This window comes from Meriones unguiculatus, chromosome 2 (assembly GCF_030254825.1).
Source record: "Meriones unguiculatus strain TT.TT164.6M chromosome 2, Bangor_MerUng_6.1, whole genome shotgun sequence".
NCBI lineage: Eukaryota > Metazoa > Chordata > Mammalia > Rodentia > Muridae > Meriones > Meriones unguiculatus.
In genome coordinates this window covers 125,193,465-125,206,898 of record NC_083350.1, presented here as the reverse complement: position 1 = coordinate 125,206,898, position 13,434 = coordinate 125,193,465, and the positions used below count along the sequence as shown (strand labels likewise).

The window sequence follows — 13,434 nt, the reverse complement described above, 5'->3', positions numbered from 1 at the left end:
TTTTGCTCCTGCATATCCATGGGAGGAATAATTATTCCCTAAATGAGATAGTATATGATCTTTCCCAGAATCCCTTGCTCTCTGTGTGTTTATTCCAGAGCCCACAGAAAACAATAACTTTTCCTCTGATATTTGAGCATTTTCACTTTTTCTCTGAAATCGTCTCCTCTTTGCCATGTGGCTCCTCGCCAAATCTCCATGTCTAGCTCAAAAGGCATAATGTTCTTTCTTTTCTCCATTTCCTTCTTCTGGGCAACTGCCAAGATTTACAGCAAGCCTGCCTTATGTTTTTTGTTTTTTTTTTTTAAACTCTGATAAAATTGTCCTCAAACTTTCTTTGAGCCTGTTCTTAAATTATTTCATTAATGAGGCTAAGGACCATGAAAGGGGGACTCCGTTTCCCCCCAATAACACACGCACCCAAAATGAGGTTTCCCAAATTTTCTACTAACAATAACAGCAGTTCTCAATCTGTGGGTCACGACTCCTGTGGGGCTACCCTTTCACAGCAGTCACGTAAGACCATCGGAAATATCAGATGTTTACATTACAATTCACAACAGGAGCAAAATTACAGTTGTGAAGGAGCAACAAAATAATTTTATGGGTGGGGACCTCCACAACATGAGGAACTGTGTTAGAGGGGAGGAAGGTTGAGAGGCACTGGGTTAGAACATCTGCTTGCTCTGGGTTGTTCCTCCTGTCTCCTTTACCTTCTGATTTCCAAGATCTTTTGAGTTGGGAGTTGGATTTGCTTCACCTATTTTATGGGTCTATTTTAATGGGAGTTTCTTTCTCTTCATGACTCCTGCCCTAAGTTAACATGGCAGTTCTGAATAAGTCAGTCACTTCCCCTTTGCCGTAAGCATTTATTACCCCTAAGAATTGTCCAGCCACATTCTTGAACTTTAGAGGAAACAGATGGGATTTAGAGTTGGTGACTATGCTATCACTTCTATTCTTCTGCGAGGAACATTATAGGGGAAGAGAAAAGCCTTCCATCCTGTGAAGGCATGGTCAAAGGACTTGACAATGAACACATCAGAGAAAAAGCAATGCTCATTTATTAACTTGCATAAACATGGAGTCTGTATACAAAGCATAAGACCCCAGGAGAGATCCAGACGGCTGAAGCCTAGGTAACACACAGAGCTCCAGAGGAAAGCAGAGGCTGGAATGAGAGGGACTTGGAGTATTCTGCATGGGGGCAGTGACAGTTATTGGAGGAGTAAGAGGGAAACAAAATGTGAGCACAGGTTGTCTTAATAAACTTACATTCGTTCTGTTCACTCCTTGCCTGAATTTCTCTATTCTTCTTGGGTGTGAGACAGTGAACTTGGAAACCTTGGGGTTAGTGCTATCTTCGGTGACAGTTGATCACTCGGCATGCAGCTCCCCAAGTTAAGCTGACCAAGAGCCAAGAAAAGTTCTACTCTCAAAGAACACCCATTACTATCCTGCTGAATTTTAACAGCTGCCTCATCTTTTCTATCTCACTTTTTTTCCCCTGAGACAGGGTTTCTCTGCGTAGCCCTGGCTGTCCTGGAACTTATACTGTTGACCTGGCTGGCCTCCACCTTGGAGATGCACCTGCCTCTGCCTCCTGAGTGTGGGACTGAAGGTGTGTGCCTCCTCCACCTTGCACAGGGTAGGAGAGACAGGGAAACAAATTTTAGTGCCAGCTCGCTGGTAAAGACTGCCAAGTGCTTTTCTGGGGTCAAGAGCTCTGGGAGCCCTCAGGAACATAAATGCATATTAAGATAACGGGTACACAAGTTTTCGCATTATTACACTCATTAAAAAACATGCACAGCATGTGCTAACAACAGTAAAGTAGGTCACAGGGAAGACAGTGGCACTGTGTCTAAAAGGCAATTGCAGAATGGTCTTGCAGTAGAGGAGAGAGGTTACACTCACCTCAGGTCTAACAAAGAGAAGTAGGATGAGTAGCCCAGGAACTCAGCGGGGGCTCAATGGAGGAAACTGTGTAAAGAGGCTTCAAAGGTCAAGGGAAGGGCTGGAGAGCTGGCTCTGCACTCACTGCCTTGACGGACCACACAGGTTTGATTCTCAGTGATCCATGTAATGGATCGCAAGCATCCATAACTCCAGCGCCAGGAAATCAGATACCCTCTTCTGGTCTCCATGGGCACCAGGCATGCCCACAGGGGGCAGACATACATTAGAGCAAAGAACTCGTAGATAGAAAATTTAAAAAAATCTAGATACAAAGTCATTTTAAAAAGGAGGTTAAGGGAAATCTTGTTGAATGCCAGTGAGAAGGTTCTGAGAACGATGATGTATCACAGCTGGGAGGTTATTTTCAGTGGATTGACTAAGAGGGAGCTCCAAGGTCAGGCTTAATCAAACAGCAACCTGACAGGTTTTGCTCAAAGGACAGAGTTTTGTCACAGAAAGCCCCAGGAAAAGCCAAGCTTAACTGCGTCAACAATTTTCTGTCATCACATCAATATTGCCCTTGGGACCAACTGTATTGAAGCTGTAGGACATGGAACCTGATTTTTGGGGTTGCTATATTCCATATTGAAGAAGTAAGTACCTGTCAATTCCCCTAGTGCAGAACTATTGCCTGGTTCTCTTTCCCAGGATAAAATATTGCCAGTTAATTTTCACCCATCTGTTGTTACAAATGCTCCTTTGAGAGGCAACATCAAAACTCTCTTCTGGATTCTGGGTGGCTTAATTTACTTAGTGGTGATGAAGTTTACAACATATTATGTTAGAAAAGCATTTGTAGCTGGGTATGCCTCACAGCACTGAGGCGTATGAAGTGGATGCTGCAGGGTTGAGACTAGCCCGGGGTATTCTTTCTTATCTAACGTTGTTTTATTTTTAAGATTACGATGACCTTTGTTAAGGTGTGACTAAAATGCAGTCTGAGGGGCCAGAGAGATGGCTCCGCAGTGAAGAATGTTGTGGGTTATCCAGAGGAACCAAGTTTGGTTCCCAGCAGCCATGCTGGACGGTGCACACCTGCTTGTAACTCCAGCCCAGGATGGCCTCAAATCCACAGAAAAGCAATTCTCCTGTCTTAGCCTAAGTGCTAGGGAGTGTGTGTGTGTGTGTCTCTGTGTGTCTGTGTGTGTCTCTGTGTGTGAGTGTGTGTGTGTGTGTGTGTGTGTGTGTGTATGTGTGTGTGTGTGTGTGTGAGTGTACGTGTGCTGGGGAAACCCTGCTGCTAAGTTCAAAGTCTGCCATGACGGGAAAGGCCTGAGTTCCTCATAAAATGGAGGACTTTGTCAGGGAAGCTTTCTTTTCTCTGCCCAGAAGAACTTGGATCCTCACATTCTGTACCTGAGGAAAGTCAAGTAGCCCTTAGGGAAATTACAGGGCTAACTAACTCCCTTTCTCCCTATAAGAACCTGGGCAACAAGCACCTGGGATTCCCAGACTGCCTCTCCCTGTGTGAATGAGCATTTCGGTCCCTCAGCCCTGCAGCCAATGATCTTTACCCACCTGAGATATACCTACCTCCTCCCCAAAGTCCTATATAACCCTCTCACACCCCCAGTAAAACTGATCAGTCTCCCCGAAGCTGGTCCTGGAGTGTTGTCATTTTAGTCCGTTCTCAAAGGGCCCATGATCCCCGGGGGCAGGAAGGGTCTCATGTGTGTATTCGTGTGCATGTGTGTTAGTGTGTATGTCAGAGTGTTTGTGAGTGTGTGAGAGAGTATGTATGAGTGTGTGTGAGTGTGTATGTGTGCACGTATACGTGTGTGTGTGTGTGTGTGTGTGTGTGTGTGTGTGTGTGTCAGTGTATGTATTGTTTTGGAGGGGAGACAGGAGTGTCACGGTGTACATTGGAGATCAGAGAACAACTTTTGGGGATTGGTATTCTCCAATTAACACATTAGTTTTGGAGATCGAATGCAGGTCATCAGCAAAACACCTTTACTGCTGAACTCTCCCTCTCCCTTGTTATGTTATTGTTTTTTAAGAACACATTCCATCAAACAGACCCTTTAGAGAAAAAATAAATAGTCCTAACTCATAAAACAAAGTGCTTTCCTACTGTAATCATTTGAACCTAGAAACTTCTTTAAAGGATCGCTTTAATAGTTTTAAATGTGAATCTGTCATTATATATATATATATATATATATATATATATATAGGGATTTAGAGTAAGATGTTACAGAAAAATAACAAAGCAAAACAAAACAAAAGAAGGGGAAAACCCAACTAAATTCGAGAGTTGTGAAGGACACTGATCTTTCAATAGAAATGAGAAAGAGGCAGAGGGGCAAGCTCATAGTTCTGTAAGGCAGCATAGCAGCTCTTTAGCAAATGTCACTGATAGACGGAGTTTCTGAAGGGGTCCCAGCCATTCCTCCAGCAAGTGCCTCTGAGAACGCACCAGCGCTGTCGGCCATGGATGGTGTTTTGGTTACTAATGAACTATAGAAGTGAAAACAAGCATTCAGGCAGAGACAGCCAAAGGCAGAGTCCATTATGCATTCACAGTGCCCTGGGAAAACAAGTCCTCAAGACAGGAACGCATGTTAAGACAGCCATGGTCATCATGATAATGGCCTGAAAGGTTTTTCTAACTGAGAAACAGCCACTTCTGAACTTTTTCTTCAGCAGGGGATGATTCAAAGCGATGAACAAAAAACGTTCAAGTAGAAGACACGACACTCTCTTTCAATGAGCAGCAGTTTTATTCCTACATTGGTGGGGGTTTGTACAGATCCCATACAGCTTTCTTTTAGCCACAATTACAAATCTGAAAATATATTAAGCACATACATTATTAACTAAAAAGGCCGATGAGGCTCTTTGTTCAGACATTATTGGTTACAAATATAATAGTGTGGATAGATGCAGCAGTAGGAAAAAATAGATTCGCTGCCATTTGACTAGATTTGCAGAGAACATGTAACTGATTTTAAAACCACGAGGATGCTCTATTATAGAACATAAATAAGTTCAGTTGCTGGGTTTATTTACATTGTTTTATGCTTCGCACAGATGATGGAGCAGCTAAGTGCACCTTTGTAGACTTTAGAATTAGGAGGCATGATCTAACAGCCAAAGCACACAGCTGGAAGTAACTTCTGCTCTACACCGAGAATGCAGGATATGTGAGCTGTGAACTACTGTCAATATGCTGGCAGTTTAGCAGGGGGACCTGCTCTTTGTTCTTGGAGAACTGAGCCTCACAAGCAACAGCCAAGATGAAGTGTTCTTTAGTGGGGGCATTGGTGCCCTCTCTTGTCAGTGTGGCTGAGACCAGAAGACTCTGAACTCTGGTTGTAGACCATCCCACAAACTGCCAGATAGAGGCTGGTCATCTCCACTAGCGTTCTAAGGCACACACTCCTTTCTCAGTGCGATGCATATTTACACATGTAGCTATTGAAATATGTCTCAGACATAACAGAAAAGCTTGGTGTTGGGGCAAAGAGGGTGCTTCTTAAAGAACATTACTTGAGGCAGAAAACAGCCCAAACAAATCCTTCTTGTGACTATTCTAAGAAGGGTTACATTACATTTATCTGACACTATTTACAGTTTTGAACAACTTTCTTTGGTGTCTTATATAATATCATGTGCACTGGCGTATAGGTTAAAAAATAATCTTTGGTAAATCTTTTAATAGATCTTTTATTTCCATTACATAAACTTCCATTTAGGGAAGCATTCACCAACAATTTTTTTACTTAATGAATTTATCTATATAGACAGTCCTTAAAAGAATAAAAATGCATACATTTATTCCAAGGAAGCTTCCCTACAAGTCAAGTATTTTTCCAGCCAGAAGTGTTTTCACTGCTACACACATTTTTAGAAGAGAACAGATTTTTTGCTGTTATCATGGCGGCATCGAATGTCACCCTGAATTTCAACTGAAATGGCCAAACACTCTCAAACTTAACCTGCACTATAAGACTATAAGGTGCTCTGTCCACAATGACAAAACATGTAAACTTAGTCACACACATGTGTAATTAAAAAACCAGTTCAAGCTGGTTGAATCAGCTAGATCAGCTAGATCACCCAACCAGCATAGTCATAGTGAATCCCAACAATAGTAACAGGTCGGAGAGCCTTGACCTGAAATGGTTGTGATCAGAATCTGTTTGATTTTAAAATAAATTTGGAATTTTTGAATAAATATAATATGAATCTTGAATGTGTATCTAATGTGTTCATTTCTGTCCCTTGTGTACCCTGCACAGAAAGCTGATGTTAGGTTCACATGGTGGTTTTTAATGTGCTTGTGTCTGACTGAGGCATCACATGGGGCTGTAGAACTTAGCACTGCTTCATGTCAGGGCTCAAAAAGCCTTGGACTTTGGAGCATTTTGAGTTTCAGATTTCGGTATTAGGGATGCTCATTCCATCTGTCCTAACAGAAATACATAATGAGATTTTAAGAGAAACAAGAAGGGAGGGAAGGAAGGAAGGAAGGAAGGAAGGAAAGAAGGAAGGAAGGAAGGAAGGAAGGAAGGAAGGAAGGAAGGAAGGAAGGAAGGAAGGAAGGAAGGAAGGAAGACACACCATTCTACCATTTCTACCATTCTGTCTTCCTGGCGTCTGCTTTGGTGAGCTCTTCTCCAATAGTTTCCTTTCTTTGCATCATTTTACTTCCCCTCTGCAGTCATGGTCTAAAGTTTCCTTTGCTGTGAAGTGTTCTTTGAACACTGGTTGTGCTTTCTGAAGCTTGATTAAAGATCTTCGGAATGGTAACGGGGCATTCAAGCAGGTGTGGCATTTCTCTACCGAGTCCTCAGGGATGACAGCCTGCTCGGGGGCACTGCTCATGCCTTCGGACTGTTCTCGTCTGGTCAATTACATTTATTCATTTGTTTATTTAGCCAGTGGAACAGAACTCAGAAAACCTCTAAACTGTTTCTTAAACCACGCAGCTTATTACTTACTACCTATTCAGTGTGGCATGGTCAGGTTGGTCTGGGCAGCTTGTGTGAACAAAAATTTTAGAGTGGTCTATGGCTGGGACTCCAAGGCAAATATATAGATCTAGTGACTTCAGAATTCAGCTTCCCAAAATAGCATAAACTAACTGACCAAGGATTTAGACATGGCAGATCTTTTTTTTTCCAAAGGGATCGGTTCAGTATAAGATGTTAGAGCCTTAACACCAAGATAAGAGAAGCAGTGTGAAATGTGACATGCAACCCTATTTTTGTAATGCTGGACATCTGTTGAACCACTTCATATTATTTTCTCATATCATTTTGGGCTTTCTTCCAAGGAGTAATAACAAAATTAATTACAGAGCCTCCTAAATATATCTAACCCCATGTTGCTGTATTGCTCCCGTTTTCATGCTGAAAAATTAGGTCTTGATCACTCCTCTGTAATGTTGAGAGTATGGAATGTTAGCCAGGGGTGAAAGGAGACGAGATGAACAGAAGATAGAATCCTATCCAACTGACCCAGTGAACTGTCCAATGGGAAGAATCAGCAAGCAACGTGGGACCCCAGCACTAAAGGGGGGGAATGCCTCAAGAGAAACATTTGAGAGCCCAGACAGGGAGATGCATCTGCGAAAATCTGATTCAGGGGTGGAAAAACTTGGCAGCTTTCCAGAGAAAAGCAGAATGATAATGTGAAATTGATTTAATGTGAAGAGATTAAAGGAGTTAATTATAAGGAACCTGGGTAAATAATTATTCAGATGCAAAACAGACTCTCTTAAGGTTTGATGGCCTTGAAGTACCTTGAAGCCTTGATGATTAAAGAGAGGCACTCAGGTGCAGACAGGGTGCTCCCCAAGGCAGGAAGTGGAGTGTTTACCAAGACACAGCCTCATGATGCAATTAAATGCGGATGCATCCTATGGAGCAAATGGCAAAGAAACCTTTCTTTTTCTCTCCTTACCTATTTTGTGGCTCCTGAGACTAAACCGAGGGCCTCTCCACATGCCAAGCAAGCATTCTACCCTACAGTTCCCCGCTCTCTGCTAAAGTCCATGAGTAGATCAACTAGATTTGTATTACAACTGGGGGGGGGCAGAGAGAGAGAGAGAAAGAGAGAGAGAGCTACTCTCATTGCCATTGTGCATTCTCCTTGAGGACAAAGATTTTGGAACAGTGCTAGCCTGTTTTAGGCAGGCCCTTGCTGGAACTTCTCTCAGAACGAAAATGAACTTCTCTTTCCAGGTTATCAACATGCTTTGTTCCGAGCTACATGACTTTACAACTCTGTTGTTTTCCTCTTCTCAGGAGGAGGGGGAAGTGGACACACAAACGTGCTACCTCATGGCTGCTCCCTGAGCCTAGCCTTTTCTTCTTCCTCTAAGAAACATGATTCCTAACAGACACCAAGCAAAACCATGTCTGACCTCTATTTTCTCTCTAGTTGCCTGTCCCCATGCTTATACCTCTCTTCCTCTTTCTCCTGATGAAATGATCAAAACATTTGATGCATCTCTGGACACAAGACCAGAGCCTCATAGCGTCAGTCTTCACACAGAGCACAGTGACACTGTGAGGACTCTGAGTTCTGACCGGGGGGTGGGGGGAGGACAGCGGGGGGAATCCTTAGGAGCTGCTCCTCTGTTTCTATGAGCTTCAGATGCACCATAAAAAAATGTCCAGGTTGGGTGCGGAGTTATGTAATTTTTTGGATATCACAATATATTCACAAACTAAGGTTACAATGACCTTAGCTATAGTTAAACATTTTCAATTGCTATACCAATTATATCTGTTTTACCATTGGAATTTATGGGATGCAGCAAACGTTGGAGAGAAACGTGGTGTTTCTGTCCACGAAGCCCTGAAGTTAACAAATGTGACTGGTCACTCAGGCGACCACACTGCTCTTTCCATACCTTCCTCAGGAAACATCTTTGAATTGAGTCTTGATTTGGTCAATGTCCACTTTCTGATTCACTGGAATTATTAATATCCAAAATAAAGCACAGGTCTTAAAGGTAAACTTGTTAGATCGTGTGTGTGTGTGTGTGTGTGTGTGTGTGTGTGTGTGTGGTGTCATTCATATTAAACGAAGCTTCAGGTGAGTGTACTAGACAACATTTTAACTGCACCGACTTATTTAAAAAAGATCTTCGGATGGATTTTTTGATTAAGGACAGCCGGGGTTTGTTTGTTTGCTTGTTTTTTACCATTGTTTAATCCTATAGGTGATATTGTAGCTATTTCTATGAATGTGTTGGTAGACGGTGCTTTCTTTGATCAGGAACATGACCTACCACTCACTGTAGCTCTTTCCGAAGGAAAACCAAGTGCGGCTGCTGCAGGCATGCAGCCTGCTTTGTGCTTGAGGTTCCATCAGAGGTACAGGTGGCATTGTCACAAGGTACACCTCACATCTCTTAGTATCACTCACTATCAGAACCTTCCACTCTTCAGTCGCTGCAAGTTTCAATGCCCTTGAGTGACCATGGCTTGTAATTCCGGGAGGAGTCAGCCAACAAGCTTCTAGTTTAGACAACACCTAGCTCGGCTTTGGTGCTGTCTAATCCTTTATTTGTTTATTTTTAATTTCTTGGCATATGGTCTATCACAGAGGTGTAGCCATTGCCCTAATCTTTCTTTGACTGTTACACTCTTTAGGTCCTGAGGTTCCTTCGTGAAAAAGCAGCTCAGCAAAGCTGGGCTTCTGGTATGCTCTCTCTAGCTCTGACTTTGGTTTACCCAGTGAATATCGAGATAGGCAAGAAACAGCCCCAGGGATTGTTCTTGCAGCTTCCTCGGCACACATTTCACCTGTCGTATAGGTGGGATCGGTTTATGCAGAACAAGCCATGGACACTTTAGTGTGCAAAAAAATAGTATTATATAAACCTTAATTTTAAACATTATGAAAAATACATATTTACAGAAGGAACTACAAAATACAAGTATATACAATAATATCTGTTACCTTTAAATTACATAAATTCTTTAACATTCTCCAGATTAATAAATTATACATAGTATCAACAGAAATAGCTGGCACCTCTGCAGGGCATGAAGCAAGGTTTCCTTTTTAAAAGTCACACAGTGAAAAACGTTTATCCAGGGGATCTTCAGGTGTGTTCTTAACGTCTCTAGTAGATTGGATCTGGGAGCAAAGATGATATGGTTAGAAACTGTAGAGCAGCTGTTCAACCAGCAGCAAAACAGTAGCAAAAGCACAGTTACGAAGTAGCAGCTGAAATGATTTTATGGTTGGAGGTCACCACACCATGAGGAGCTGTATTAGAGGGGCACAGTGTTAGGGAAATTGAGAGCCACTGCTATAGAGCAACTGTCTCCGTTATCCTAGTTATGAAATTTCTACATGGGAGACACTGACGGACATCGCTAAAGCTCTGTGTGATTCAGGATAGAGCCTCACTGTGGGCCAGCTCACTCCATTTAGAAATGCAGATTCCTGGACTTGAAAGGGACTCTGGTTACCCATGTCCTCCTGCCTCTGAGATACAGAGGGAGCTACAGGCCAGGAGGAAGAGTAAGCTTCCCAGGGTGACATATGAACTACATTCTGAAGCTTAGCTGTTAGGATGGCGGCTTTTCTGTTTCAAGCCCACAATTAGCTTCTTTCAGGCACACCCAAGATTCGTTATAAGAAGATTTTTAAACAAGTTAACACAAGACCAAAGAACCCTTACCGTCTACCCCCACCAACCTGTCCCTCCCAGAATGTCTTAAAGAAACTGATATGCAAAAACATTAAATTACTTCACAGATAAATTAGGGGGTGATTATTTACAACACAAAAGATTATCTGATTTCCAAGGCAGCCCTAGATGCTACAGCTTACTAAATAACACACTGGCTGGGTGTGCATGACTTACTAAGTTAGAAGTTAGTTTTTTTTTATTTTGGTTTTTTCTTGTTCCTGATTTTTTTTTTAACAGAAAAAAATGTTAGGCTTTTGTTCTAGAAGATTTATAAACCAGTAGAAAAACATCAGATGGTCCTGTGTTGTTCAAAGATATTAATTTTGCTGTCAGATTTCTTCCCATTCCATGTTTGTTTCCCCCTACATACATTGCTTCTGTCTGTTTTACGTTCTGCATTGAGCCAGGGTTGAGCTATGGGTTCTCACTCAGTGGATGTTTGATCTCTACTGTAATGGTGGGACTCGAAAGGAGTGGGAGGTGACCTGCTCACTGGGAGATTACAGTTGGTCCCTCAGAGGGAACCCGTTCCGGTTCACTCTGGTTTCACAGGACTGAATCAGCTTCCAAAGGAAGAATAGGTTGTCATCAAAGAACAAGCCTGCTTCCTTCTTAGCGCCCTGCCATTGTCCCTTTCACCGTAGGCTCTCACCTGGTGAATGCGGCTAGCTGCTGGACCCCACGAAAGGCCAAATACATGGGATCAGCATATCCATGGACTCCTTTTCTTTCCTTTGTGGTCATGAGGGTTGAACCCAGAGCTCCCTGCCTGTTAAGCAACATCTCCACCCCAAACCTCTCATCTTTATAAAGTATCTAGTCTCAGGTATTTTGTTATAGCAACCAAGACAAGCTTCTTTGTAAGGGTATCCACACTATGATAATATCCTCAAAACTGTTATTCTGAGTCCAGGTGTGGTGGCATGTGCCTCCGGTCTTGCTTATGGCAAGGCTGAGGAAGAAGGGATGCTTGAGCCTAGGACTCGAAGGCCAGTCTAGGTAACATAGCCTTTATCTCAAACTGCAAAACAAACAAACATTTTTAATGAGCACTGTAGTTATTATTAGTGAATATGCTCTGGTTCCTGCTATGACTTGAATATGACTTCTGGTTCATTACAGTCAAATACTTGGTCTGCCGGGTGACAGTATTAGAAAATGCCATAGCGAACCCTTTGGAATATGATGAGTCCTCAGGAGGAAGCTCCATAGAGTTATGTGGCCTTGCATCTCCCAGCTATCTATTCCCTGGTTCAAGATTTGGCCACTTGCCCTGACAGACACTCTCCTGTGATTGCTGTCCACCACTCACTATGAGGTCCTCACCAGGACTTAGCTGACACAAGTGCCATTCTCTTGAACCCCCAGAAGTGTATGCTAAATGAGCTTTCTGCTTTATAACATTAGCCATCCCAAGTATTTTGCTGTGATAATGCCAAGCTGACCAGCATAGCCATCTGTTACATTACTGCTTTTCGTTCCGACTTGTAAATGAAAAGGCTTTATGCACAAAGTATATTCTGTATATTTAAGATAACAGGAAAAATACTCGGTCACAGTTAGGAATGCATTAAAGACACTGAAAACCTGATTGCCAAATTTTTCATTTTGCATCAGTTTTGTAGTTTGAACTCCCAGTTATAGTTTTAGTGCCTTCTCTCCCTAGTGGTCAGTTTGATCTCTCAGAAAAGAAATATTAAGGAAAAGCAGTTTGTAGAGAGCATGCTGAGTTAGGCAGACAGAGGGGTGTAGCCAATTGTCGGAGAATCTGCCTGCCATGTGTGAGCCCTGGGTATTAATGCCAGCACTGAAAAAAAAATTATTGATACCAAGTTTCTGCTCAACTGTGGATTGACCGTTCCCATTCTGCCTCTCCTCTCTGCTGCACCTTTGGGAGGGGGTTCTTTTGGGTAAAAGAAGAAATGGGAGGTTGAAGCTGGAGGAGCATTGAACTAGTACTAGTTTCCAGACAGCGCATTTTGAGAAATTGAACTTAAAAGTGAGTGACATTCAAGCTAGCGAGGTCAGCTCTTACCTCTGTGATATTCTGGATTCACATTTTCATAGATGGGAAACAGGGGGTTTTCTTGTTCGTTCCGCAGTTTCCTCGCTCTGAGGACATCTCTCACGCACTGATGCAAATATATGTACTGACACTGTGGAGAGTCAGAAAACACATCCAAAAATGGGTCCTCAAGCAGAGAAAGGTTTGTACTTGTCCTAGGGTTTCTATCGCTGCAATGAAACACTGTGACCAAAAGGAAGTTGAAGAGGAAAGGGTTTATTCATCTTCCACTTCCACATCACCGCTCACCACCTACTGAGCTATACATCCTCAGACCTCTCCCTGCTTTTGATCTTTTTGGGTGCTAGGAGTTAAACTTGGGGCCTTACACATTCTAGACAAGAGCTCTGCCTCTGAGTTGTAGTACCAGCTAGGATAGATCAGTAAACAAATTAACAAACAGTCATAAGCAAGGCTTGCTCCAGTTTTAAGAACTATTCTTTGCTTTTTTTATTCTCACAGATCCTACTTGGTTTTATGCCACCTTGACCTTGAAAACGGACTGATTTTTTTTTATGTGTGTGTGTGCATGTCTTCCTGAGTTTATTTGCAGCATGTGTGTGCATAAGCCCTTGGAGGCCAGAAGATGGGGTTGGTTCTCCGGAACTGGAGTTACAGGCTGTTCTCAGCCCCATGGGGTGCTGGGAACCAAAGCTGGATCTTCTGAAAGAGCAGTGAGCACATGTAGCCGCTGATCGGCTTCTCCTGCTCCACACAACCCCTCCTCTTTAATTTAAGTGCTTTCGGA

The 13,434-nt window shown here is 42.7% G+C and overlaps 1 protein-coding gene across 2 annotated transcripts in view; it reads right to left on the bottom strand.

Annotated features, from left to right (window-relative positions):
* Window positions 1-4,663: 4,663 nt before the first annotated feature.
* Ptprb (protein tyrosine phosphatase receptor type B) overlaps window positions 4,664-13,434 on the bottom strand; it is a 107,574-nt gene continuing 98,803 nt past the window's right edge. For both annotated transcript variants that reach the window (XM_021656151.2, XM_021656152.2), the window contains 2 exons: window positions 12,657-12,777; window positions 4,664-10,059 (listed from right to left, as the gene is read on the bottom strand). In XM_021656151.2, the coding sequence (XP_021511826.1) occupies window positions 10,046-10,059; window positions 12,657-12,777 (135 nt within the window). In that variant the 3' untranslated portion in view covers window positions 4,664-10,045. The remainder of the gene's footprint in view (window positions 10,060-12,656; window positions 12,778-13,434) is intronic.